This window comes from Serinus canaria, chromosome 22 (assembly GCF_022539315.1).
Source record: "Serinus canaria isolate serCan28SL12 chromosome 22, serCan2020, whole genome shotgun sequence".
In the NCBI taxonomy this organism is placed as follows: Eukaryota; Metazoa; Chordata; class Aves; order Passeriformes; family Fringillidae; genus Serinus; species Serinus canaria.
The window spans coordinates 4,038,535-4,065,301 of record NC_066335.1 but is presented as its reverse complement, the minus strand read 5'-3'; the positions used below and the strand labels follow the sequence as shown (position 1 = coordinate 4,065,301).

Here is a 26,767-nt window from a genome sequence, read left to right as displayed (position 1 = left end):
GTTCCCTTAAACAAACTGTGCACGGAGCCTAACGATGCGCAGAGGGAGCTGACACTAATTGATGTGAGTTTGTTTGGCTAAGCCAGACTCATGGCCAGCTCCAGGATGGGTCGGGGACTGTATTCAAGCAATTACAAATTCTTGTATCTGTTAAGTTTCAAAATGTTGGGCCCCTCCTCTCCCTCTTGGTTCCCAAAACATTCCACCTCCCTCACGCAGACAGTGCTCAAAAACGACTGGAAAATGCTGGCAAGTGCTATCAGTGCCTGCTTTTCCCTCTCCTGCAGCCACTGAAAGTGAGAGGAGCTGGTGATGTTAGTAGAAAAGACAAGCAAGGATATTATTTCATTATAATGTTTTGCTGCCCCACTTCTTAACTGTGCCCTGTATCAACTGAAAAGAAGAATTAATGAACTGGAAGAAAATGATTGAATCAGTAAAGAATTCGGAGTGGTGTTAATTCTCCCCCAGCGGGCAGTGAAATGGTAGAAGGAAAATCCCAGGATTCCTAGCCTAGGAAGCCATCCAGTTTTTCCTTGACTGATTGGATGTGATTGACTGGCTGTTCAAAGGAGTCTCATGTTTTTGGAGCACTGCCAAAGTTCCCCTCCACCTCTGACCCTGTCAACATTGGGAATGGAGTGATGGATTGACTTTGGTTATGGCCTGGAAACCATATTGGGTTCCTGATGGGATGCATAGTCCATAGGCCTGGAACATATGGAAGAGAGACATAAAAAAAAATAAAGGCTCTATAAAATCAAGAAAATTATTAGAAATTATCTCCTGATATGAATTGGAGGAGACATTTGATATTCCCATATATTCTTTCACCCATTGATAAATGTAATGAATGTGACTCTACCTTTTTTTGCACAGGGTTTGTGTCTGTGGGATCATATGCTAATCAGTGGGTGTTATTTTGGTTTTTTAAGCAGTCTCTGCACAATCATTTAAGCATTTCATTTTTACACCCACTACAGTTGGCCTATTAGGCTTTAATGACACGATGTTAAGTGCCAGTAATGAATAGGCAAGTAATTAACACTTGCAAGGCAGAAAACACTAATTTATTTATTTATTTATTTACTTATTTACTTATTGACATTCTGGGTTTGTGGAGTGGTGAGAAGCCTTCATGGGTGAATGGCTGGAAGGGACTTGTCCTAGGCCTCTGCTAGCAGTGGGAATTCAGGAATTCCCAGGTGTGGATGGGTGGAGCTGCTCCCAGCTGCAGCTTTTGCATCACTTGGGATATTTGATGCTCACAGGAATTGTTCCAGGGATTTACACCCAGGCCTCAGAGGTGTTGGGGGGATGAAAAAGGACACCTTAAAGAGCTGTTTTGGTGGTTTTTTGTTCTGTGCAGCCACGCCCTGCATCAAAGCCATCAGCCCAAGCGAGGGCTGGACCACGGGGGGAGCCATGGTGATCATCATCGGGGACAACTTCTTCGATGGGCTGCAGGTGGTGTTTGGGACCATGCTGGTGTGGAGTGAGGTGGGTACAGCTGCCCCTCTGCCCCTGAGCTGGGGACACTTCCCTTTTTTGAGGAGGAACAGGGTTAATTCCTGTTCCCATTCCATCATGCTGTGTGAGGTGGGACACAGAAACCTCTGTGAAGGGGATTTATGGGATGTGTTTTCCTTGCTCTGTGATATTATTGAATGATACCCAGAATGGAACTGAACAATTCTAGGTGTCTATAAAATCAAAGAAATCATTAGATATTGTCTCCTGGTATGAGCTGAAGGAGACATTTGATATTCCCATATCTATTTTTACCCATGGATGAACTTAATGAATGTTACTCTACCAATTTTTCCACAGAGTTTATTGTTTACAAAGGTTTATTTACATAAGCAAAGGTAGAGAAATAAATGGTTTAAGTTTGGGGAGGAGAAAAAAAAATCCATCTGGGCCCAGGAATAAGCCATCACTTAACCAATGGGTAGCAGGACAAGTTTCTTGATGACAATTCATCCTAAAATGTGTGATCCTCTCCCTGGAGGCTCGGATCTAACCCAGGTTTATCCCTCTGCTGATCTATTGTGATAATTTTTTTTAAGAGTTTTTACTGAGGCCTGTGATGGCAGGACAAGGGGGAATGGTTTTAAAGTGAACAAGAGTAGAAATGGAAATGAGGATGACCTTTTTTGTGGTGAGGCCCTGGCACAAGTAGCCCAGAGAAGCTGTGGCTGCTCCATCCCTGGAAGTGTCCAAGGTTGAACAGGACTTGGAGAGATCTGGGAGAGAGAAAGGTGCTCACTGGGGGTGGGACTGGATGGTCTTTAGGGTCCTCCCAGCCCAAACTGTTCTGTAATTTGCTGGTGAAGTGAAAGGACAGAGCAGAGCCCTGATGGTGCTGTCCTGTTGCTGTCCCCAGCTGATCACACCTCACGCCATCCGCGTCCAGACGCCTCCCCGACACATCCCCGGCGTGGTGGAGGTGACACTGTCCTACAAATCCAAACAGTTCTGCAAAGGAGCACCAGGCAGGTTCATTTACACAGGTGGGTGCCTGGGATTTGGGCTGCGGGAGCTGTGCTGGTGATTGCTATTGACAGCCCTTGGTTCAATTCATTAATTCATTAATTAATTTACCCCATTGCTCGTCCAAGGCCACTCTGGCAGTGGTGACATTTGGGGGTGTAAGGAAGAGGTTTCATAAGGCATTTTTACTCCACATTAATATTTTTCCCAACTGCTGTCACAACATGGGTCTGCCTACAGAATATGCAACCAAACATTTACATTCAACCTGATTATATTTGAGCTTTTCTTTCCTTTTTGTTTTTCTTTTTTTGGAAGGAGTCACACTGAGATTGTTTGAAACTGTTGGAAAGGTTAATATAAAAATTAGCTATACATTTCAAGGGTAAATCTAGCTGGCACAGTGAGGCTGTTGTGGGAGCTCATCTGTGCCCTGTAATGTGTCTTTCTGTTGGGCTTCTGCAAAGTGTGCTGTGCTGGCACTGCTGCTCTTCTGGGCTCTCAGTGTTTCCCCTCCCAAGTGCTCCCACTCAGGGGTGCTGTAACCCAGCCATCAGCCTCCTCTCCTCATCAAAATGGGACACGTGGACTTTTCCATAAGGTTCCCACATGGAAAACTTTCTGTCAGAGTGAAGCCAGCAGGGTTCTGTAGAGATGCAACGATGTGCTGGAGAGTACAGCAAAAACCCAGACAAAGGGCTCGCTGGAGGGGAATGGCAGTGGCTGAACCAACTTTAGCAGCTGAAGTAAGAGATGAAATACTTCAAATGAGAGATAAAAGCCTGTTTTTAAATCATCACATAAGGAGTTGGAAGCTTGCTGGGATCTCTTGCTCGGCTTGGCTGGAGAAGCTGGCTAACAATGAGGAGCGGGAGCAATGGTCTATCCTGGAAAATAAAACTTTACTAGTGAAAATAACAAAAGGTGACAACCACAGGTTACAGAGGCAGATTCCATGGACTCCTGGGCAGGGCAAACACAGCCAGGCATGGGGGCATCTGAGGGCAAAGGTCCCATCCCAAAGGTCCCATCCCAAACCCGGAACATGACCTTATCAGAAAAAGGTCCTGAACCTACAGAGAAAAAGAACTGGAAAATTGACCCATTATAGGCTAGAACTTGACCCAATGTAGGATAGTGCTGTTGGCATACTGGCTCCCAAGAACCCACAGCTCCCACTGTGACCCAACTAGGTGCCCCCCCTCAGTGTACTGTCCCCCATGGTCTGAGGTCAAAACCCTCTCTGAAAGCATCTGAGGTAAAAATCTCAGCAGGATGAGACCCCACAACCACACCCAGGCACTCAGCCCCTGTGTGTGCCTTCCTCTGCTGAGGATACAGGTTGCACGCACATCCCTGCTCTGAATTGCTTTCCTTTCATCAGCTGCTCCTGGAATAAAAAGACATTTGTTCTCTGCTGCTAATCTTGCTGTAGCCTCATCTTCTGCTTTTAATATGACACAAATTCAAATTCTCTGCTGCTGTAAGTGGTTCCATTATGGTTCCCCTGGCTTTAATAACACACCCGTTTATGCCAGCTGAGGGCACGTCTTGCAGCCTTTCCTAGTTCAGCTTTGATCACAGCTCTGCATTTACTCTGTCACAGGGATGCTAACCTGAAATGTGTATATCAGGGAGATTTGGAACATAATTTTCCTTGCTGAGCAGGAATCCTCCAGGGGTTACCTTGTCAGAGCAGAGCAATATGAAATCATCCGTGGGAGAGGCTGGGCTCTGGGTTGTGCTGCATCAGCCTTTGTGTCAGGATCCAGAGAGGGGAAGGTGCTGGTTTGCTAAATCTTGTAAGGAGACTGGAGCTCTTGTTTTCTGCTTGTGAGAAACAACACTTACAAGGATGTAGAGAGCTCTATAAATTGGAAGAGTGAGTTCCCTTGGACAGAAAAAGCTGAGGTGACAAAGCATTTCCTGCTGTCACTGCTTTAGCCTGTGAGAGACATGGGGAAATAGAGAATTCCAGGATCTGAGGGGCCTGACAGGAAAACCAGAGGGGGACCCTTGATCAAGATCTGTAGTGACAGGACAAGGGGTAATAGGTTCAAACTGAAAGAGGGGAAATTTAGGTGAGATTTATGGAAGAAATTCCTCCCAGTGGGAGTGGTGAGGACCTGGCACAGGTTGCCCAGAGAAGCTGTGCCTGCCCCATCCCTGGGAGTGTCCAATGCCAGGCTGGACAGGGCTTGGAGCATCCAGGACTAGTGGAAGGTGTGACTGCCTGTGGCAGCAGGGTAGACCACAATGATTTTTAAGGTCCCTTCCAACCCAAAGCATGCCATGATTCAAACTTTGATGCCACAGGTGCCTTTTCTCTGTTAATACCTTAAAGGTTGGGCAGCCCACTGCCAAAACTGCTCTCCCTCTGCTGCAGCTTTCTGGGTTCAGGATATTTCTGGGGATATCCAGACTTTGATTCCCCCATTTTCCCTGAGCTGTGCTTTGTGGGGTAAGTCCAAGGTGAGCTGCAGAGCTGTGCTGAGGCCCCTGGAGGTGCTCCTTTCCCAGATCTCCAGGGTGGTCCTTTCCCAGATCTCCCTCCTGCAGCAGTCCAATGTGCTGGGATTGTGGTGGGACAGTGACCCCTTCCAGGGCCAGCACTGTGCAGGGAGGTGGCACAGCCACCCCTGCAGGGAGGGGCTGGGCTGCTGCTGCAGCTCTGGCAGGTGCAGCCACATGCCATGGAAGAATTGCTCAGCTGTGAGAATTCTTCTTCCCCTCCTATCCCAGCAAGTCAGAATAGCTGGGTTAAAGGTTGTGAGGGGTAAAGAACATCAAAGGGGAAGCACTGTCCAGACTCTGAGCCTCACATCAATAAAGTCAGGTAGTTGGTGCCACATTTAGTTCCATCCCTACTCTTATACAACAAATCTGTTGTTAAAACAGTCGTGCTAGGGAGAGGTTTACAAGCTCACTGATAATTTAGCTTATTCCCTAGGTGGCTTCTCTTTTTGTGCATAAATTATATCATTCTATGCCCAGTTTTTTAAACTGTTTTGGGAAGTTTAAAAGACCCCTTAAGCCTGAAACTCTGGATTTGAGGGCTGCCAAAGGGATTTTGTACCTGAGTCCATTTTCTGAGGAGTTTCATTTCAGATATCTGATTTCTAGGAAACAATGAACAGCCTGCTGGTGTGTCAGACCCCTTTATGGTCTCTGAATCCATGAACCCCAAAGCATTTGGATATAATTCCAGCATATTTCTATGTAACACACAGATAAATCACTCCTGAGCCAGCAGCTCTTTCCTCAGTGGAAGTGGGATTGTGGGGAAGCTGCTTAAAATTGCTGGTGGATTCTTCATCTTTGGCCTCCACTTGGGAAGGTGTCATTTACTCCTCCAAACACTTGGTACTGGTTTTTCACAGGATTTCACAACAGAGATATTTTTGTTCCATTAATGAGTGAAACCAGTAGTGGGCAATTTTGTTGCAGACTGTACAGAAAAGCTTTGTGCTGAAAGACATAATGTACACATTGATTCAGGATGGCTGAGTCCTGTGAACAATTCAGCATTGTTGGGAAATGATTTGCTGCTGTTGATCTATCATGATGAAACTGTCCATGTCAATTCATTGGAAAAATGTTTGTTGAATAATAGCCAGCTTCTTCTTCCTGAATTAGCATTCTGCATATTCCCACTAGCTATTTTTAGTAACTTGATATATATTTGAATCCCAGTATATTTCACATGTTTGAGTTCCTATATATTTCACATTTCTTTAGCTTTAGATATATCACTTAGATTTGTGATCAAGAAGAGAAATGCCACATAATGATGCTTAGGCTCTTGAGAGAACTGGCCTCTAATTCTCAGGATTATTGGCAAAATAGCCCACCCCCCAAAAACCTCCTCTTCCCAAACAGGATGTAGATTCTGTGGCAGTTGAAATGTGTATTATTAAACTCTGTGAGCAAACCAGAATGGCTCCCAGTGGAGAGCAAAGACATTCTAAGTATAGCCAAGACTAAATTCTCGGGTCTGGGTTTTCTCTGCTCAATTCCCACTTGATTATCTCCTGTAATATTTAAACTTCATGCCATGCCATAATTATTTAATAAAAAGTAAATATAAACTGTATCTCAGTGGAGAATGCGACCTTTTACCTTCATGTTGTTATACCAAAGGCAGACAGGGACAAACAGGGAACCTGGATCAGTGTCTGTCTCATGTGCTGGGTTCTTCTCCTGGTACAGAGGATGGTTCTTCTGTGAGGTGCTCAGGATATTTTGGATCATTCAATAAGAACCATCAACATCTCTTATCATCAGGGGTTTTCAGCTGTGCCAGTGCCAGTGCCACTTATTTTAAAAAATAAAGATGTTTTTTCCCTCCCAAAAGAAGCACAAATGGTGCAGGAAGGTCTAAGCCAGCCCTGACTGAGGGTACTGCTCAAGGACTTATATATGTTACTTATTAAATGCGTCATGAAATTCTTCACAGAATCCTCAGCATGAATGTGCCATTTGTGTTAAAATGTGCATTCTGAAGAATAAGGGAATTCAGAGAACAGCATCCCTGTAATTGTGCTGGTGCTCAGTGGCACTGCTGAGGTGTTGGAGGCAGGCAGAGCCCGAGCACACAGAATGCTGTGAGCTGATTTTTGGGTTCTGCACCAATTTAAATTGGAGTCTGAATAATCAGAAATTCGAGTGTTATTGCAGTGATTTCCTAGCAGAGACTAGGAACATGTCTGAAGTTTTCTAAATCATCAGCAATGCCAGTAGGGCTCTGCCAGCTATTGCTAACTGAGGATCTGGGTCAAAATATCCTGGTTTATCCACCAGAGATTAAGATCATTACAGGGAAGTGGCAGCGTATGCAGAACACACGAGTGGGGAAGGGAATGTGTCTAATGAATAGCTGTGCCCTACTTCAGGACTGCAAAACACTGGGGGGGTGTGTGGAATGTGTTTGTTAGAGGAGCAAACACGGCTGTCTGATTCCTGGCTCTGTAACCAGCAGGAGAAGACCTGTTCTGGTGTGGATTGGTCTCATAATTTGTTTATTGCTGTCCTGGTTTTTTCCAGAGTGAAACATTCATCCTTAAAGGAGTATTTTGTGACAGTGCTGCTGCATCTTTCAAATTATTCATTCAGCCCTTGATAGAGGATGAGAAGTCAGCCAGGGAGAGAGGAGCAGGTTTAAGTGCAGAAGTCGTGATTTCTTTGTTGCCCTGTTGAGACAGAGCCATATAAAAATAAATCTTTAGATACAGTCATATAATGTGGTGGGGTTTGATGTTTTCCTTCCAGCTTTAAATGAACCTACCATAGATTACGGCTTCCAAAGGCTGCAGAAGGTCATCCCAAGACATCCTGGGGACCCTGAAAGATTAGCTAAGGTAAAATAATTTTAAGCATTTCACTCAGCCCACCAAATATGTTTTTTCACTTTTAGTCACAAAAGAGACACAATTATATCTTAAATGACAATCACATCAGAATTCACCAATTAGCTGTAAATCCGGCAAGAACAGGATTGTGTAGAACCCACAGAGATTTGGTATGTTAGAGTTTAAACTCTGTGCAATTCTTCTGCTAAAGTGACTCCAGTGAATGTTCCCAGTTCATTGTCCTTGAGCTCTGCCCTATCCCTGATGGCACATCCCCGAGCCCAAATGGTGTGTACGTGCCAAGGGCTGCACTGAATCCTGCATGTGTGTCCGTGCCAAGGAATGCACTGAATCCTGCACGTGTGTCCATGCCAAGGAATGCACTGAATCCTGCACGTGTGTCTGTGCCAAGGAATGCACTGAATCCTGCATGTGTGTCCATGCCAAGGAATGCACTGAATCCTGCACGTGTGTCCATGCCAAGGGCTGCACTGAATCCTGCACGTGTGTCCGTGCCAAGGAATGCACTGAGTCCTGCATGTGTGTCCATGCCAAGGGCTGCACTGAGTCCTGCACGTGTGTCCATGCCAAGGAATGCACTGAATCCTGCATGTGTGTCCGTGCCAAGGAATGCACTGAATCCTGCACGTGTGTCCGTGCCAAGGGCTGCACTGAATCCTGCACGTGTGTTGACGCCAAGGAATGCACTGAGTCCTGCACGTGTGTCTGTGCCAAGGAATGCACTGAATCCTGCACGTGTGTCCATGCCAAGGAATGCACTGAATCCTGCATGTGTGTCCATGCCAAGGAATGCACTGAGTCCTGCACGTGTGTCCGTGCCAAGGAATGCACTGAATCCTGCACGTGTGTCCATGCCAAGGAATGCACTGAATCCTGCATGTGTGTCCATGCCAAGGGCAGGACTGAATCCTGCACGTGTGTCCATGCCAAGGGATGCACTGAGTCCTGCACGTGTGTCCATGCCAAGGGCTGCACTGAGTCCTGCACGTGTGTCCATGCCAAGGAATGCACTGAATCCTGCATGTGTGTCCATGCCAAGGGCAGGACTGAATCCTGCACGTGTGTCCATGCCAAGGAATGCACTGAATCCTGTATGTGTGTCCGTGCAAAGGGCTGCACTGAGTCCTGCACGTGTGTCCATGCCAAGGAATGCACTGAGTCCTGCACGTGTGTCCATGCCAAGGGCTGCACTGAATCCTGCACGTGTGTCCATGCCAAGGGATCCATTGGAACCCCCGGGGGAGCGGCGCCGCCTGGGGTTTGTCTCCGTGTTTGGCGCTGCTGAGGTGGAGCAGGTTCAGGACTCTGGAGAGCTCCGGGTCGTGGAGGAGCCTCGCTCTCGGCACGGCCGAGCCGGGGATCAGCCCCCGCTGGCTCCAAAGGGACTCGTGGTTTGGGGGGCTGGGAGCGCCCCACTGGGAGGGCCTAAATTCATCAGGTACCTGGCAAATAACACCTGAACACAGCACCTGAATGCATTTGGGCTTCAGCGTGACCACACACAAACACTGGAGTCACTTGAGAGAATACTAGCTCATGGTTTTATTTCTATTCTATTCTATTCTATTCTATTCTATTCTATTCTATTCTATTCTATTCTATTCTATTCTATTCTATTCGTTGTATTTATTTTTTTCTTTTACTTTGAGCTACTCTAGTCTATTCTGCCTTATTATTTTCTCTCAATTATTTTCTCCTGTTCTATTTTATTTTACCATTTTATTTTATTTATTGTGTTTAGTTATTTGTTTGTATTTTATTTATTACATATTTATTTAATTAACTGTATTTTATGTTTAATTTTTATTTATTATACATTTATTTTATTGTTATTTTATTAATATATTTTTATTTAATTTAATATATATTTAATTTATTTTTATTTTTGTTTATTTATTTCTTTATTTATTATATATTTATTTTACTTCATTTTATTGACCAGAGCTATTTTTGCCTTTACAACACCTCTTTCCCTCTGCCCCACAGGAGATGCTGCTGAAAAGAGCTGCTGACCTGGTCGAGGCTCTGTACGGGACACCCCACAACAACCAGGTCAGGCTGCGGGGGGTGGGGCGGTGCAGCCTGGCCCCGGGGGGCTCCTGGAGGGTTCCCGTGGGGTTCCTGGGGGGGTCCTGGGAGGTTCCCGGGGGGCTCCTGGAGGGTTCCCGTGGGGTTCCTGGAGGGTTCCTGGGGGGCTCCTGGGGAGTTCCCGGAGGGTTCCCGGGGGGTTTCTAGGGGGTTCCTGGGGGGTTCCCAGAGGTTCCCGTAGGGTTCCCAGAGGTTCCCGTGGGGTTCCTGGGGGGTTCCCGGGGGTTCCCAGGAGGTTCCCGGGGGGTTGCCGTGGCTCCTTTCCTGCCTGAGCTGTGCCCCGTTGTTCCTCGGCAGGAGCTGATCCTGAAGCGCGCGGCCGACATCGCCGAGGCGCTGTACAGCGTGCCCCGCAACCCCGCGCAGATCCCCGCGCTGCCCAGCTCCCCTGCCCACAGCTCCATGATGGGCATCAACTCCTACGGCAGCCAGCTGGGCGTCAGCATCTCCGAGTCAGCGCAGGGCAACAACCAGGGTGAGCCGCGGAGCTTCCCTGCACTCTGGAAACCCCAACCCAGTCACCTTCCCAATGGCTTTTCCCAGATCTGATTGCCAACCTCTCCCTGCGCCCAGCGGTGCCTTTAACTCTGGGCATTGCTGCCAGGGCTCTGTGTACAAATCCCCAGTGGGACGGGGCTGCTGAGGGACCCCTCTCCAGCTGTTTTATTTTCCAGCATCACTCTCATTCCATGGTTATGGCAGTGGGAAGGTGCCAGCAGCTCACATCCCCAGCAGCAGACAAAGAACTCAATGTTACAACTCACTTTAAAAGTTTTTTGGGCAATCACACCAAGCAGAAGCACACTGACAGTATTTATATCTGTATGGTATATATTCTATATTCACACTGGTTCCATCCAACCATTTTTATTTTTTGTTTATTTATTTATATCCAACCTGTAAGCACAGGTACCTTTGGTTTAACAAGGTTTGCTTATTTCAAATCCAACACCTGCTTGAGAGCCTTCAAACACAATGCACAGAGCTCCAGTATTAAGCTTAGAACTCCCTAATATCTCTCTAGACAGACCTTTCTGTAGCTTAGGGAGTTGTTCTAGCCAAGTGCTAATACACAAACCATTGTTCTATTTGTCCTCACTTTTCTACTTCTTACATAATTTTTCTGCTGACCAATCTCATGGCTGCAGCTTAGCTCCAATCACAGTTCTGCTGTCTCTGAGGCCTTTTGCAGCTTTCCCAAACCCCTCTGATTTTAAGGATTCCCACAATTCCCCCTCTTGGTTCACCTAAAAAGAAGCTTTCCCAAAACCCTCTGATTTTATAGACTCCCACGCTGGCCATCCTAAAGGGTGGTGCTGCCCCTGTGTCTTATCTGAAATAATCTTTGATTACTTTCGATACCAATTCACCCCTGAATTCCCTCCCTCCCCCTCAAAATATCAATTTTTTTATTATATCTGTGTTTTCACAAACAGCAATGGCAGCAGCTGGAAGAAACCTCACACAGAGGTGGAAAATTTTTTTTTTTTTTTTTTAAGGCAGCTGCTTCAGTATTAATTTCACTAACATTCATACATTGTATGTATTACATTTAGTCCAGATACACCATTGACTGTGAGGAAAACAACCCATAAAACAATGCATTGACATTGGAAGAACTTTCTTGAAAGAATTTTCAACTTTTCTGCATCCTGAATATTTTGATTTTTAGCACACACAGTCTGTGGTTGATCTCAATAATTGTCTGTGTTTAACACTCTAAGGCAGCAAACCCAGGTCGTCGAAAGTTAATTTTCTATCTCCCCAGTTAAAATCCATCATGAAGATAATTTTGCTCATTTTTTGAAGGTCTTACCAGCCCTGAATTAGAACCTGATGATGTAAATGAGCAGAAATTACCTGATTTGATATACCTAACTATTATACCTAAATAGTGACTACTCTTAATGTAATTACTGTATCAGTCTCTCTAATGAAAGTTTTTTCATGGAAGGACCCTTTGGCAGCTGGAATAACGATTTTATCCTTTTATGCTGGTAGCTTTCATTTTTACCTCTCTTTTTGGAGTAAAAAAAGGCTAAATTTTGTCTCTAAAATATTTGTTAGCATTTTTTAATACAACAAAAATGGGTTTTACTTATTCAGTTTATTCTTTCTCCCAAGTAGAGGAAATTAAAAGTTAAACTACAAACTTTATATGGGTTATAATTTCCCATTAGTAATGTACTTGCTTTATCTGTAATTTATCTGCAATTTAACAATTCAAAATAGTTTGAAGAGTGAAACCTCCCCCATTCAATGGTAGAAAATGCCATATATTATAAATTCTACCCCAGATAAACATAAGCACACACAGTGTCGTCTGGGTCTTTGAATGAATTCAAAGTATTAATAAATCAAATTTTACTGGGAAAATGTACATTGGATCACTTCAAAAAGTTGGTTCAGAACTTTAACTGCAGGAAAAAACACCGAATTTATTGGTGTTGCCTAAACCTTTTAAACAATCTGGATTTCAATGGCATTTATTAAGGCAGGGGATGCGCAGGAGGGAGTTTTGAGCTGCTCAGGTGTTCTGAAATGTGCTTTATTTCCAGGTTACATCCGTAACACCAGCAGCATCTCCCCCCGGGGGTACTCGTCCAGCTCCACCCCGCAGCAGTCCAGCTACAGCACGTCCAGCAGCAGCATGAACGGCTACAGCAACGTGCCCATGGGCAACCTGGGCGTGCCCGGCTCGCCCGGCTTCATCAATGGCTCCCCGAGCGGCTCCCCCTACGGACGTACGGCCCTGCCTGTCTGTCCTGCCTGTCTGCCCTGCCTGTCTGTCCTGTCTGTCTGTCCTGACCTGTCTGCCCTGCCTGTCTACCCTGCCCTGTCTGTCCTGCCTGTCTGTCCTGCCTGTCTGTCCTGCCTGTCTGCCCTGCCTGTCTGTCCTGCCCTGTCTGTCCTGCCTGTCTGTCCTGCCTGTCTGTCCTGCCTGTCTGCCTTGCCCTGTCTGTCCTGCCTGTCTGTCCTGCCTGTCTGTCCTGCCTGTCTGTCCTGCCTGTCTGCCCTGCCCTGTCTGTCCTGCCCTGTTTGTCCTGCCCTGTCTGCCCCTGCCCTGTCTGCCCTGCCTGTCTGCCCTGCCCTGTCTGTCCTGCCCTGTCTGTCCTGCCTGTCTCTCCTGCCTGTCTGCCCCTGCCCTGTCTGTCCTGCCCTGTCTGCCCTGCCCTGTCTGCCCTGTCTGTCTGTCCTGCCCTGTCTGCCCCTGCCCTGTCTGCTCCTGCCCTGTCTGCCCCTCCCCTGTCTGTCCTGCCCTGTCTGTCCTGCCCTGTCTGTCCTGCCTGTCTGTCCTGCCCTGTCTGCCCTGTCTGTCTGTCCTGCCCTGTCTGCCCCTGCCCCAGAACGCCCAGTGGCTCGGGGCACACCCAGCCACAGGCCCCCTGCCCAGAAACACCAAACGGCTCAGGGCACACAGAGCCAAAGGCTCTCTTTGGCAGAGATCTGCCCCCTGCCCCAGAAGTACCAAATGGATCAGGGCACACCCAGCCAAAACACCCTGCCCCAGAAACCACTAAATAGATCAGGGCACACCCAGCCACAGGCTCTCCTTGGCAAGGATCTGCCCCCCTACCCCAGAAACCACCAAATGGCTCAGGGCACACCCAGCCACAGGCACTCCTTGGCAGGGCTCTGCCCCCCTATTGTGAATCAAAGGCAACTCTGACGAAGGGGAGCGAATGATGAGGAGGACTCCATGGATATCAGAAGGCTAATTAATTACTTTATGATACTGTATTATATACATTTTGTGTAAACTGAGTCTGCCAAGCACTCAGCCCTGCACACACCTGCACACACTGCCCAGAATCTGGTGACTGTCCTGACAGTCCCATCTCACACACCTGGCCCTGACAGGCCAAGAAACCAAACTCCATCCCTGTGGGTAAACAATCTCCACACTGCATTCTGCTTTGGCACAAACACAGGCACAGCAAGTGATAAGAATTGTTTTCCCTTTCTCTGAGGTTCAGAGAATGTGAAGCCCAGAAATCCTTGGGAAGAATTGTGCCTTGCTTTTCTCTGTGAACAGAAATGTGGCGACACCCCCTTGCCCCAGAAACCAGCGAATGCTTCAGGGCACATCCAGCCACAGGCTCTCTTTGGGGCTGGGTGTCTTTGGGTACCAATGAGAAAAGGCTCCCATTTTCTGAGTGTTGAACTTTATTTTCCTCTGTTTTTTATCCTTATGCATATTCCTGAGTGGCAAAGCCACTGTGGGAAATGAGGTGCAATTTGCAGCTTTATTGAGCGAGTAGCCACCGCTTTTAGCACAGACACTTTGCAAATCCTGGGTAAAAGCCACTCTGAAATAATCTTCATGCGTTTGAAGGCATCATCAATACCTGAGAGCTGAATTGGGGATTATTATCCTGTGAAACCATATTAACTTTATAACCAGAAGTATAACATGTAATAGAATTAATCTCTCAATTTCTGCTTGTTTTACCATGAACAGCCACTTTTCCTTCCATACCTTGATTTCCTTTTGTCTAGGGAATGTGTGAAAAGCAAGAAAAGAAATGTATACACCACCAGCTATGGTGAAAGTTAATAATTAAATATATGTAGTATATGTTTATATATATATAAACAAGATGAAAAGCTAAACTACTTCTTCTTCTTCTTCTTCTTCTTCTTCTTCTTCTTCTTCTTCTTCTTCTTCTTCTTCTTCTTCTTCTTCTTCTTCTTCTTCTTCTTCTTCGTTTCTTCTTCTTCGTCTTCTTCTTCGTCTTCTTCTTCTTCTTCTGTCTTCGTTCTTCGTCTTCTTCTTCGTTTCTTCGTCCTTCGTCTTCTTCTTCTTCTTTCTTCGTCTTCGTCTTCTTCTTCGTCTTCTTCTTCTGTACTCATCTTCTCTCTTCTCTTCGTCTGTCTTCTCTCTTCGTCATCTATTCGTCTTCTTCGTTCTTCTTCTTCTTCGTCTTCGTCTTCGTCTTCTTCGTATTCTAGTCGTCTTCTTGTCTTCTTCTTCTATCTTCTTCTTTCTTCTTCGTCGTCTTCTTCTTCGTCTTCTTCTTCTTCGTCGTCGTCTTCTTCTTCGTCGTCTTCTTCTTCGTCTTCTTCTTCTTCTTCTTCTTCTTCTTCGTCGTCTTCTTCTTCTTCGTCGTCTTCTTCTTCGTCTTCTTCTTCTTCGTCGTCTTCTTCGTCGTCTTCTTCTTCGTCTTCTTCTTCTTCTTCTTCGTCGTCTTCTTCGTCGTCTTCTTCGTCGTCTTCTTCTTCTTCGTCTTCTTCGTCGTCTTCTTCGTCGTCTTCCTCGTCGTCTTCTTCGTCGTCTTCTTCGTCTTCTTCCTCTTCGTCTTCTTCCTCTTCGTCTTCTTCTTCTTCTTCTTCTTCGTCTTCTTCTTCTTCGTCTTCTTCTTCGTCTTCTTCTCCGTCTTCTTCGTCTTCTTCGTCGTCTTCTTCTTCATCGTCTTCTTCTTCGTCTTCTCCTTCTTTTTCTTCCCCCCTCTTCTGGAGCTTTCCATAAGGAAGGGACCAGGTCTCTCTTGTGTTATTGTGCTTTCAAACTAATACTACCAAGAGATGTGGGAATTCACATGCAATATTGTTATTTATTCCTCCTTTTGCTGAGGAATGGCTGATATTGTTCTGGAAGCTCAGCAAACAGTTCCTGGACAAGTTGTTGGACATAGAAAGGGGCTCTCTTCTTGCAAGGCACTTCTTTAAAAAGTAGCCAATTTAGAGTAAAATCTAAGCAGCAGCTTGAAACCAAAGAAAATTAAGTTTTAAAAAACTGGGGAAGGCTCAGGATTTGCCAACCCTTTCCAAATTCCAAGGACACTGCAGTGGGTAGGACATTACAGTTCCTATTGACTCTGTTTTTCCCTTGATATTTTCAATTTTCTGGCCCCCTCACCCTTAATTTTGAAAGAATTAAGCAGTTTCTTCTGAACGATTCAGTTTAACTCCCTCTCTAATTCAGACTTACTCCAGTTATACTCACTGAGAGAATGAGACCTCCTTTGAGGGGTAAAACAAGGAATCAGACAGTGGATTCCTGAAACAGTTTTACCAAATTTCTGATGAGAAATTCCTTTTTTTCCCTTTGGCAGTGATGTCTTCAAGTCCAACAGTCGGCTCCTCCAGCACTTCTTCCATCCTCCCGTTCTCCTCCTCGGTGTTCCCTGCAGTCAAACAGAAGAGTGCCTTTGCTCCTGTCATCAGACCCCAGGGCTCCCCCTCCCCCGCCTGCTCCAGCGGCAACGGGAACGGCTTCCGAGGTGAGCTGAGAGCTCCTGCTCATTCCCAAAAGTGGAATGTGCTCCTGCTCATTCCCAAAAGTGGAATGTGCTCCTGCTCATTCCCATCAGTGGAATCTGCTCCTGCTCATTCCCAAATGTGGAATCTGCTCATGCTCATTCCCATCAGTGGAATCTGCTCCTCCTCATTCCCAAAAGTGGAATGTGCTCCTGCTCATTCCCATCCCAGTGGAATGTGCTCTTGTTCATTCACCCCAAAGCTTCTATTGGGAAAACCACCTGAGTGCCCCCAGCCACCATCTGAGTGCCCCCAGCCACCATCTGAGTGCCCCCAGGCATCACCTGAGTGCCCCCAGGCATCACCTGAGTGCTACCAGGCACCGCTGAGTGCTACAAGGCATCACCCTCAGTGCCCCCAGCCACCACCTGAGTGCCACCAGGCATCACTGAGTGCCCCCAGGCATCACCCTGAGTGCCCCCAGGCACCGCTGAGTGCCACCAGGCATCACCCTCAGTGCCCCCAGCCACCACCTGAGTGCCACCAGGTATCACTGAGTGCCCCCAGGCATCACCTGAGTGCCATCGCGTGGCTACTACAGGGCTCAGGATTAAAGGATTAACCCAAGCTTTTGGCTTTAGAGCAGGAACCAGGCACTGATTTCCACAGGAAGGCTCTGGCCCAATGAGTTTCAGCCCCAGAATGGTTTGGGCTGAGAAAGGACCTTGAAGCTCCAGTTCCAACCCCCAGCCCAGGCAGGGACACCTTTCCCTGGAATATGGGGGAATATCAGCTCTTTTGTGGGGAATGACTTCTCCTCGGGCTTGGGGGACTTGTTAAACAGAGCAGAGTTAATCCCCAGCTCTGTCCAGAACACAAACCTGCTGCAAGGTTTAGGCTCAGCCTGGGAATTGAGCCCCACAACCCATTTACAGCCCTTTTAAAGGTGATCTGTGAAACAAATGTGAGCAGTAAGATAAGAATGGAAACCTGTACCCAATTCTTGCTTTTAACAGGCCGGGGGGGTGCGTGCAGCACATAAATATGCTCCAAGTCTCCATAAAAAATGCCTTTATAGGGCCTGGGAAGTCATCTGGCTCCTTCAGATTTCACTGGAGATAGCCTAGGAAACACAGCTCTGGGAATTGAGCCATGCCAAGAGCCAGTGGTAATTCCAAATGAGCCACAAACAGCACCTGTTTGGCTGGGTGTGACAGAAACCCTTAGCTGGGCCACAGGAACTTGCAGAAAGTGTGATTATTGTACGTAATAAGGAAATTCTAAGTGTGCTGAACAAAAACAGGAACATTTTAAAAGCTAGCACAGAGAGTTCTTAAACAGCTTCTTCCCCTGCCCCAATTACAAGAAATCCACACTTTCCTATGGTAATTTCCTTCCCATGAATGGCTGGATCCATTGATCTCACCATGTGAATGAACAGATTTAAGTCTGCTTTAAACTTGTCTAAAGGTTTTGTAAAGAAGGCCTAAATAGGAAGGAGTTACCTGAGGTGGTGCTAAAGACAAATCAGAGAGGAAACCACTCAAGCAGCTTCTGGAAGACAGAAAAAGGGCAGATTAAGAAACTACTGAAATATTTAAATTAATAATTTTCCTTGAGGTAACACTCAATGTTCTGCTTAGAAGGAGTTTATCTCTTTCAACCTATACAGAAATAAAGCACTAGAGACCAGCTGGTGCCATCTATGCCATTTCGTGATCACAACGTATTTCATCCAGTCTATAAATCAGTAATCAATGAGAGGTTCTAAAACTGAGCTTTAATATAAAATATAACAAAATCTCAAAGCTAAAACCTGAAATCCATCCATGTCTACTGACCAGAGTCCAGTCCTGAGCTGGTCATGATTAATCTATGAGTTAAGGTTGTGAATAATTGCTGAATTAGCAAAATCAGAGATAAATGGATACAGAATTTATTAACCACATCCCTTTCTTGGTGGGATTTCTACCTGTACACCAACACAAACAGAAGTACACTCATAAACTTAAGTATCCAATACTGAACTGGTCAGTGACAGAGCAAGAAGAGACAAGGTTTGTTACGCCAGCTCTTGGTAACTACTGAGCTCTTTCAGCCAGGGATGCAAATTCCAGCTGAAATATTTAAATTGATGCAAGCTGGGGAGCACATGCTTTGGAAAGGATCCAGGTACACGCAGCCTGATATCCAAATTAACGTTCCCACAGTGCTGACAGACAGATGTGGCCAAAAAGTCAACAGGAGGCTCCCAGAGAGGCTTCTTGCCTGGACTGAGGCAGTGGGAGATGGATAATGCCCCCTGCCACGGCACCCTCTGGGGCTGGAAACCAGAGATAGGTGTGCTGGGCATGGAATTTAGGATTTATTTACTTATTTATCAACCTTGGCTATCCAAAAATGCTGCTGGAAAGACAATAGCAAAAGCACAGGGCAAGCAGTGAATATGTGCAGGCCCCTTTCCAAAGCCCATTCACTCCGAATTTCCCCACCCACGACATGTGGAAAACATCTCCTCAATATATAATATTCATATATATATATTATAGAATTGTATATCTACATTTAGAGGATGGTAATATTTTCCTTCTCCTTCTCCTTCTCCTTCTCCTTCTCCTTCTCCTTCTCCTTCTCCTTCTCCTCCTTCTCCTCCTTCTCCTCCTTCTCCTTCTTCTCCTTCTTCTCCTTCTTCTCCTTCTTCTTTTTCTCCTTCTTCTTCTTCTGCTTCGTCGTCTTCATCATCTTCGTCTTCTTCTTCATCTTCATCCCCTCCTTCACCAGTCCCTCAGAGCATGTCACTCTCCTTACAGGCAGCAATGAAAATCTAGATTAGAGCTTCCATGTCTGTTGACCACAGCAGTATTTAAGCCTGGATTAAAAACAGTCTAAACAGGAGCAGCTGTACAATGCTCCTCCTCAGATTTGCATTCCCATTATTCCAGCAGTTTACAGGGAGTAGATTTTTCCCAAGAATGTATTTTAGGAGGATTTGCTCCCTGTGAGGGCGGGGAGCGGCTGGGATGGAATTCCCAAGGAAGCTGTGGCTGCCCCAGCCCTGGCAATGTGCAAGGCCAGGTTGGAGCAGCCTGGGACAGCAGGAGGTGTCCCTGCCATAGCAGGGCTGGATGAGATCAGCTGTAACATCCCTTCCAACCCAAACCATTCCATGATCCTGGAATGGTTTGGGTTGGAAGGGACGTTACAGCACTAATCCCCTTCCCAGTTCTCCCATTTGAATTGCAGCGAGTCCTTTTCCACTCCAAGACAGTTTTCCAAAGGCCACTTGTACTCACCAGGCTTGTGATCATTATTAATTACACCCATTAAAGGTGCCCATCACCAGATCATCTGGGTGCTACCCATCTTGGATTATTTATTTATAAAAAAATTCTCCAACCTTGTGACAATTTTAATCAAGTGTTTCAGTTGATAATTGCAAGCTGTCAAGGTTAATACAATAAGGCTCATCTCTAATTCTTTTTCCATTTCCCTCCAAGAGAAAAAAAAAAGACCCTCTGGGATAATGACTGGTGGTTGCTATATTCCCAACTCATCAGGGAGTGTCCTGCATTGAACCACCTTTATTGAAAAGTTACATCGATTCAATATATAGTAATACAGGCAAAAATAATTACAGCTTTGCTAGCAGTGTAAGACCTTAATCCAAACCTCCCAAACATTCAATAAAAAGCGATCCAGGCTGGGAATAGGCTTTTGACAGTGCAGCCCCAACGGGGAGTGGAGGTGGGGTGGAAATGGGCAGAGCAGGGTGTGTGAAAAGAGAGAGAAGCTGAGCGATGAGCAGGGGAAAACCAGGTGAGAATTCCAGCCAATATTCCTCCACCGACTCATTCTTTGTTGCAGGAGGAGGTGAGACTGAGAATGAAATGCCAGTGACACAAATCAGGCTTTGCTTGAATTTTCTGTGTTATAGAACTTGCTATATCAGACCATGGAATCAAACCAAAATCCCAGGATCATTTGGGTTGGGAGGGACATCAAAACCCATCCAGTGCCACACCCTGCCAGGGGCAGGGACACCTTCCACTGTCCCAGGCTGCTCCAAGCCCCATCCAACCTGGCCTTGGACACTTCCAGGGATGGAGAAGCCACAGCTTCTCTGGAAACCTGTTCATTCCAATACATATATTATTTTATTATTAATATCTCTAATCCTACAGTAAAATTGTCTTTCATTTAAAGTTAAGCAACTTCCCAAAATGACGGATCTACAAGTTTCCTCACAATATTTTTGAAGAGACATGGCAGAAACTCAGGTTTTAGCTTTGATTTGCTTTGCTGGAAGTTTTCCTTGATTAAAAAAAAAGTGAAAATACCGTGAATAAAAATAGCATCACAAAAAGCATTTATGCCATTATGGACTGGGTCTCTTGGGAACAGAGCTGAAGCTACACTGGCATCAGCCCCTGAAAGGCTGAAACTAAGCTGTGCTCAGCTGTGCCAGGGGTGCAGCCCCTGTGCCCAGACATCCCACAGGCAAGAAAGGCCATCCCGGGTGTCTGTGCAGCTGCTCCTTCACTGCTTCAGGCACAGACCCAGCCAGGACCCCTCAGACAAACCCTTAAACTCCTGCATGGATCTGCTCCCTGGGACACCTGTGGGATGGAGGCAGCACAGAGCTCACCTCTTCCTCCAGCCCAGCAGAGCCTGGAGCAGGGCACAAATCCAAGGCTAAACCAAGTTTTCCTTTCTAGGGACAGAGAGGCAGGCATGGGGTCAATAGCCAGCTCTCCATGGCACTCCGGGACACCACCAGCAGGATTACTCTTGGGGCTTGGGGGTGAGGAGAAGGAATGGAGCAGCATCCTTGGTGTCACCAGAAAATCTCTCTTCTAATGCACTCACACATGTCCCAAAAACAGGCATGAAAGTGTTTACCTGCTTTATTTAGGTTTGAAAACATGAGGAACAACAGCAAATTCCAAAGCAATTACAAAAGGTATCTGTTTGACTTCGGGCTGTTGGGTTTCACTTTCCCTTTCAGCTATCTGCTAAAATTGGCAGGGACTTCAGCCCCAGTCAGTAAGAAAATATGAAAATATTTATTTTCCTATTGTGTTAAATCACAGACCATATCCACAGTTGTCTAAAAGCACAGCTCTAGTAACAGACTTGTGTTAGCTCAGGAACTTGCCCAAAGCACTTTTTTAAACCCTCTCAAGGAGAGGGTGAGATGAATTCTCAGGGGGACGGGCCTTTAAACACACCAATAATTCCACAAATTGCAGGGAACATAAATCTTTGCAGGATTAGGACCTCGCACTGCAGCGAGGCCCCTTTGAAAACGTGACTGACTCGTTTGTTCTATGAATAAATCCAAACTGAACTCACCCCTCAGAGCTGGGGAGCAGCAGCAGTCCCAGGCAGCTCCAAAAGCTGCTGCCGGTTACGAGAGCAGAGCTGCAATTAAAGGCAGGAGAGTGACTAATAAATAATTGACATAAGCCCAGTGTTGTGGGAGTGTGCCAGGGAGGGCTGCAGTGCTCAGACACTGGGGCAAACCAGGTGAGGCTGTTTGCACTGGAACCAGACTGGCAAACCCAGCCCTGGGCCTTGGCCATCACTCAGGGCTTGGAATTCCCTGGCTCAGACTTGTCAGGAGCACAGGGGGAGCTCCCTTGGATCCCCACCTTTCCTTGCTCCCAGCCCTTCCAAGCAGATGAGCAGGGTGGGTAGGGAGCACAGACCCTGCTCAGTTTTGGGTTTTGAGGATGGTTTTGAGTGTTCAGCTTGAGAAGTCTGAATCTGGGGACAGCTCTGAGCAATGTCCACCTCCAGGGATTTCTCTCAGAGATAAGAACCTAAAAATGGGAAGGTTTTACTGCAAATGCAAATGAATTGAATTAATCCTCTCCCTTTTTCATCTGTTTGGCAACCCTGGTGGGCCTGGGCTTTTCACAGAATCAGAAAACCATGGAGTGGTTTGGGAAGGGACCTTAAATCCCACCCAGTGCCACCCTGCCCTGGCAGGGACAGCTCCCACTGTCCCAGGGGCTCCAGCCTGGCCTTGGGCACTGCCAGGGATCCATGGGCAGCCACAGCTCCCTGGGAATTCCATCCCAGCCCCTCCCCACCCTCACAGGGAGGAATTGATTCCTTTTCACCCTGGAACAGCCCTTTACCCATTGCCTGTGTCCCAGTCACTCCTCACAGTTCTCACTGCAGCACCAAAAGGTTTAAAGACACAAAAACTCCAATTTGACCTCAGATCAGGCCCTTCCTGTGATTCCTGACTGCTCACAGGAGGACAAAGGGCTCAAATAGATTTTGTTCCATAACATTTTGCCACAATTTCATCTTTTTCACTTTTCTTTTTCAGCCATGACTGGTCTTGTCATTCCCCCGATGTAAGGAAGGAGCAGCTTTGCTGCTCTCCCTCCCTCTTCCTTTTTTTCCTCCGTTTTTTTCATTTTTCTTTTACAGCACAAAACTACTTATTGTGATGGACCACTAAAAAGAAAAAAATAGCACTACAAGCTCTTTTTTGGGGAAAAGCCAGGCCCAGGAAAAAAAAAAAAAAGGAACATTTTTATGGATTGGATTAGATAGAAGTCGGCATCATTTACCTGTTTCATATTTCTGACACAACCACATCAACTCCTCAAACATTGGGAATGAAGAATCAGCAAGAGCCAGGATGAACAAGAGTTGGCAGAATGGAATTAGAAATGCAAAGTCTTTCCTGGAAGACATGAAAACCTTCCTAAGATTTGTAAAATATTCAAAGGAAAAAAAGAAATTGGCAAAATGATTCAAGGTTGATATTTTGGATACAATTTGTTTTACTTTGTAGGGGTAAAAAAGTTGAAGTTTCTATTTTCTATGGAGCCTTTCAGATATCGATTTAGTTTATGCAGAAAAACAATTCAACAAAACAGGGTACCAGCATGAAAGGATTTCTAGGACAAACTGACATGAATGATGGAACTTTGGTGTATGTGTGTATTTGCTTATAGTTTAACCTCTTTAAAAAATGTAAGATGTTTTACAATTATTTAAATAAATAAACTTGTAACTTATTGTATGTAGAGGTAGAAATTAAACCCTGTTTTGGATTTTTTCCTCCAGTTGTACAATGAAGACAGATGATGCAAACATGTAGTGATAAGTTTGAGATATATTATTACTGCTGCAATTGCTCCTCACTTTCCCCCCCTTGACTGAATTCATGTGCAAGGATGTATAGGATTCTTTCTGATTAACAAAACCCTCAGAAACTTTCACCTACATTGTGGGAAACAGCTCAAGTAGGAATTTTTCACCCTCCTCATCATTCCCCCCTTTCTATTTTTTGCTTCAATTAAAATATTCAGGTACTAAGATTAACTGCTAAGTCTCAAAGACCCAGCTGACGAGTGAGTGGCACTTAGGGATTTGAGTGAATCGGATTTTTCATGAGGTACTGAGTTTATTTTATAGATTCAATGTATGAATTAGGAGGGGAAGGGTTCTCTGGGGTTTTCCATGTAGTTAGAACACCTTCAGTTCAGTTATGCTTCATATTAAGGGTGCATTTATAAAGGGTGAACATGTATTTGAATGATTTATGCACTTTTATCCTGAGTCATTAAAAATGGTAAGTATTTGCCAGTTATATATTGAAGTCATAGATTCAATTGCTTTGAATTTTCCTGCATTTTAACCTAAAAAAAGAGTTTAGTTCTCCTTTGCATCTCCTCTCCTGAAACTGGAAGGTGAGGACAAGTCTGATAAAATAAATCATGAATTATCCAACTGAACCAGAGAACACTCAAAAGAATTTGGTTATTGGAAAGCCATTTTTAGTGGGGGGGGGATGGGGGGAAATGAGCTACACTACAGAGACCCCTCTAAAATCCACACAGTTAATGGCTGCATGGACAATTGCTCCTGTGGAAACTTCTTGATGTTAACCAACAAACCCTAAATAAGGCCCCGGGATCTGAACTTGTCCATTTGCCAGTAGTTTAATGGATGGGTGAGGAAAATTGTCCTTGGTGATCTTTAGGGATGGCAGAAGTTGAGCTGGGCTTGGGATGGTGGAACTGGGACAATCCTGTGGCTGAGCTCTTCTGGGGCTGTTGTGGGGCTAACTGGGATTAGGAAGAGCCAAAAATGCTCTCTGCAGGTGCACAGCTGGATGGTGATGGGAGGCTGAGGGGGGATGACCGAGGGACAGGGTGGGAGAGCAGGGCATGGAATCAGAAAATCCTGGAATGAGGGGGTTGGAGTGGCCTTACAGCCCTGCCATGGCAGGGACACCTCCCACTGCCCCAGGGTGCTCCAAGCCCCGTCCAGCCTGGCCTGGGACATTCCCAGAGACTGAACAGCACTTCCAGGGATGGGACCAGGTCCCCCAGGATCCCCTTCCTGGTGCAGTGCATGGGATAAATCCATCCCCTGCACGTGGAGTTCTGCAGGAGATCTGAGGGGCTGGAGGCACCAGCTGGGCTGCTCTGGCCACTCCTAAAGGAAGTCCCACTTGCTGGGAAGGAGTTTTGTGTTCCTGACTGTGCTGGGAGGTTTGGCAGGGTCTTCATTTGGTGCCTCTCAATGCCATTGAGTCCCGTTTTAGGAAGGTGGAGGAGGGTTAATCTCTTCTAAAACTCAAGGCCCAACTGATATCAGCAGAAATGACAATTTAGGGAGAGATTTGGTGGGAATAATGTGGGTTTAAGGAACATGGATATAATCAATGTTTCACAGTCAGGCTACTGAAACTGTCTGAGTTCCACAAAAAATGAAATAAAATAAATCCCTGTCACTTATGGCTGCAGGTTGAGTGTCCCTAGGGGTTCTCTGTATGCCCCTCGTGCCACCAGGGATGTGGCAGCCCCTGGAGGTCAACCAGCAGCCCTGAAAGCAAGTGAGCTCTGAAACATCAGAGGGTGATGGATGTGAAAAGCTCTGGAGGTGTCAGTGTATCTCTGACAGCACCACAGGGTGCAGGGGCTGACCTGCATGTTCCAAACAGCAAAACAGCAACAACAAAACCCCCAGATATTTCATATATCCATAGGTAGTGATATCCCAGCAGGGCCAAGTAGGGAGTCCAAATTCATGTTTGGAATTATGCATTTATCCAGGGATAAAAATGGATTAAGGCCTGGAAGAGTTTGGATTAAAACTTCCATAAATTTCAGTCAAAACACATTGAGTAATAATTCCAAAAATCATCTTGGTGGACCAGGCTCATTCTATCAAATCCCTTCCTCCATTCCCACCTACTAAAAACCCCAAACAGCTCCAAAGCATGAAGATTCTGAATATTCCCCCTGCCCTTCTCTGTCCAGGCTACCTCTAAAACTGATCATCAAATGCACTCAATATTCTGTCTGGCAAATATTCCAGATCAGTGGGAATTTCTAGACCACCTGCTGGAGAGCAGCAGTTTGCTACCTTAAATCCTCTTCTTTTTTCTTAACAAATGGGATTTTCATTACAAAATCTCAGTCAGGAAAGTTTCCAACTGAAAAAAAAGAAAAAGAGATTTCATGGGAAAGCTGAGTTTTGTCCATCCTTCTGTTTTATTTTTGCTTAGCACAGGTACATGAAAGAAAGGTCTACCACATCACTGAAATCTTGGGAAGATTCAGGGAAAAAATGACAGTCTGGCAATAAAAAATAAAAAAAAAAAAAAAAAGAAAGTTTCTGGAACACTGAACATTCCTTTCACCCTTCAGTTATTTTTATTAGTTCTGTCCAGTTGCCCAGTTGCCATCAGTCCAAGTGAAAAAGAGAAACCTCCAAGCATTGCAGAAGAGGAATTGCCTGTGTTGATGCAAATATGAAAAATCTGGTTTGCTTTGAGAAAAAAAAAAAAAAAAAAAAAAAAAAAAAAAAAAAAAAAAAAAAAAAAAAAACCAAAAAAAAAAACCCCAAAAAACCAACAAGTTAAACCTAGGAATTCTTTAGAACAGGGATTTTGCTCATGCAGGGAAATCATGGTACTAGAGATGAGTGTGGAATTAATTGATGTTTACAGAGAAAAACACCTTTAAATAAACACAGTCAGGAATCCTTGGCCATGAAAAAGGACTTGGGCAGCAGCAAAACACTCGAGCAAAAGGGAGAAGATGATTCCAGAAGTGATGTGTGAGAGCTGAGATGTGTGAGAGTTCTGTGAGAGAGTTTTCCAGATGTGTGAGAGTTTTCTCCCTGTAAGAAGCAAACCTGTCCTCTTTGAGTGGTTGCTGTTGACAATTCCCTGAGAGTTTTCCTCTTTGCCCCTGGGAAGAGGAAGGGGTTGCAGTAGGTAATGACAAATTTCATCACAGCTCCTGAAGAGTTGGTTTGACCTCCCAATTTATCTCAGCAGAGCATCTCCCTCTCCCTCTTTCTTTGCACACTTCCCACCTGCAAGGTTTCTCCAAACCATTCCTCCCTCCTGTAATTTAAGGCCTCGTTTCTCCCTCCTGTAGAGTTTTGGGGTTTGTTTGGGGTTGGCTGGTTGTTTTTTTTGATTTTTGGTTTTTGGGTTTTTTTGCTTTGTCAGTTATATCCGGTATGAAGTTGCTATGCACAGAGCTTTTGTAAAGATAGCTTTTTGGGGTTTTGTTTACTGTTTTTAATGGTCCTACTTATGGAAGAATATCTTGTTTGTAAAATGAGTATGT

General features: G+C 45.5%; 1 protein-coding gene across 1 annotated transcript in view; it reads left to right on the top strand.

The window, feature by feature from the left end:
* Window positions 1–22,923, top strand: part of EBF2 (EBF transcription factor 2) — a 126,506-nt gene extending 103,583 nt beyond the window's left edge. The window contains exons 9-16 of the mRNA XM_009097704.3: window positions 1,370–1,500; window positions 2,387–2,513; window positions 7,762–7,850; window positions 9,849–9,914; window positions 10,248–10,425; window positions 12,509–12,694; window positions 16,007–16,174; window positions 22,492–22,923. Coding sequence (XP_009095952.1) covers window positions 1,370–1,500; window positions 2,387–2,513; window positions 7,762–7,850; window positions 9,849–9,914; window positions 10,248–10,425; window positions 12,509–12,694; window positions 16,007–16,174; window positions 22,492–22,523 — 977 coding nt within the window. The 3' untranslated portion in view covers window positions 22,524–22,923. The remainder of the gene's footprint in view (window positions 1–1,369; window positions 1,501–2,386; window positions 2,514–7,761; window positions 7,851–9,848; window positions 9,915–10,247; window positions 10,426–12,508; window positions 12,695–16,006; window positions 16,175–22,491) is intronic.
* Window positions 22,924–26,767: the final 3,844 nt, after the last annotated feature.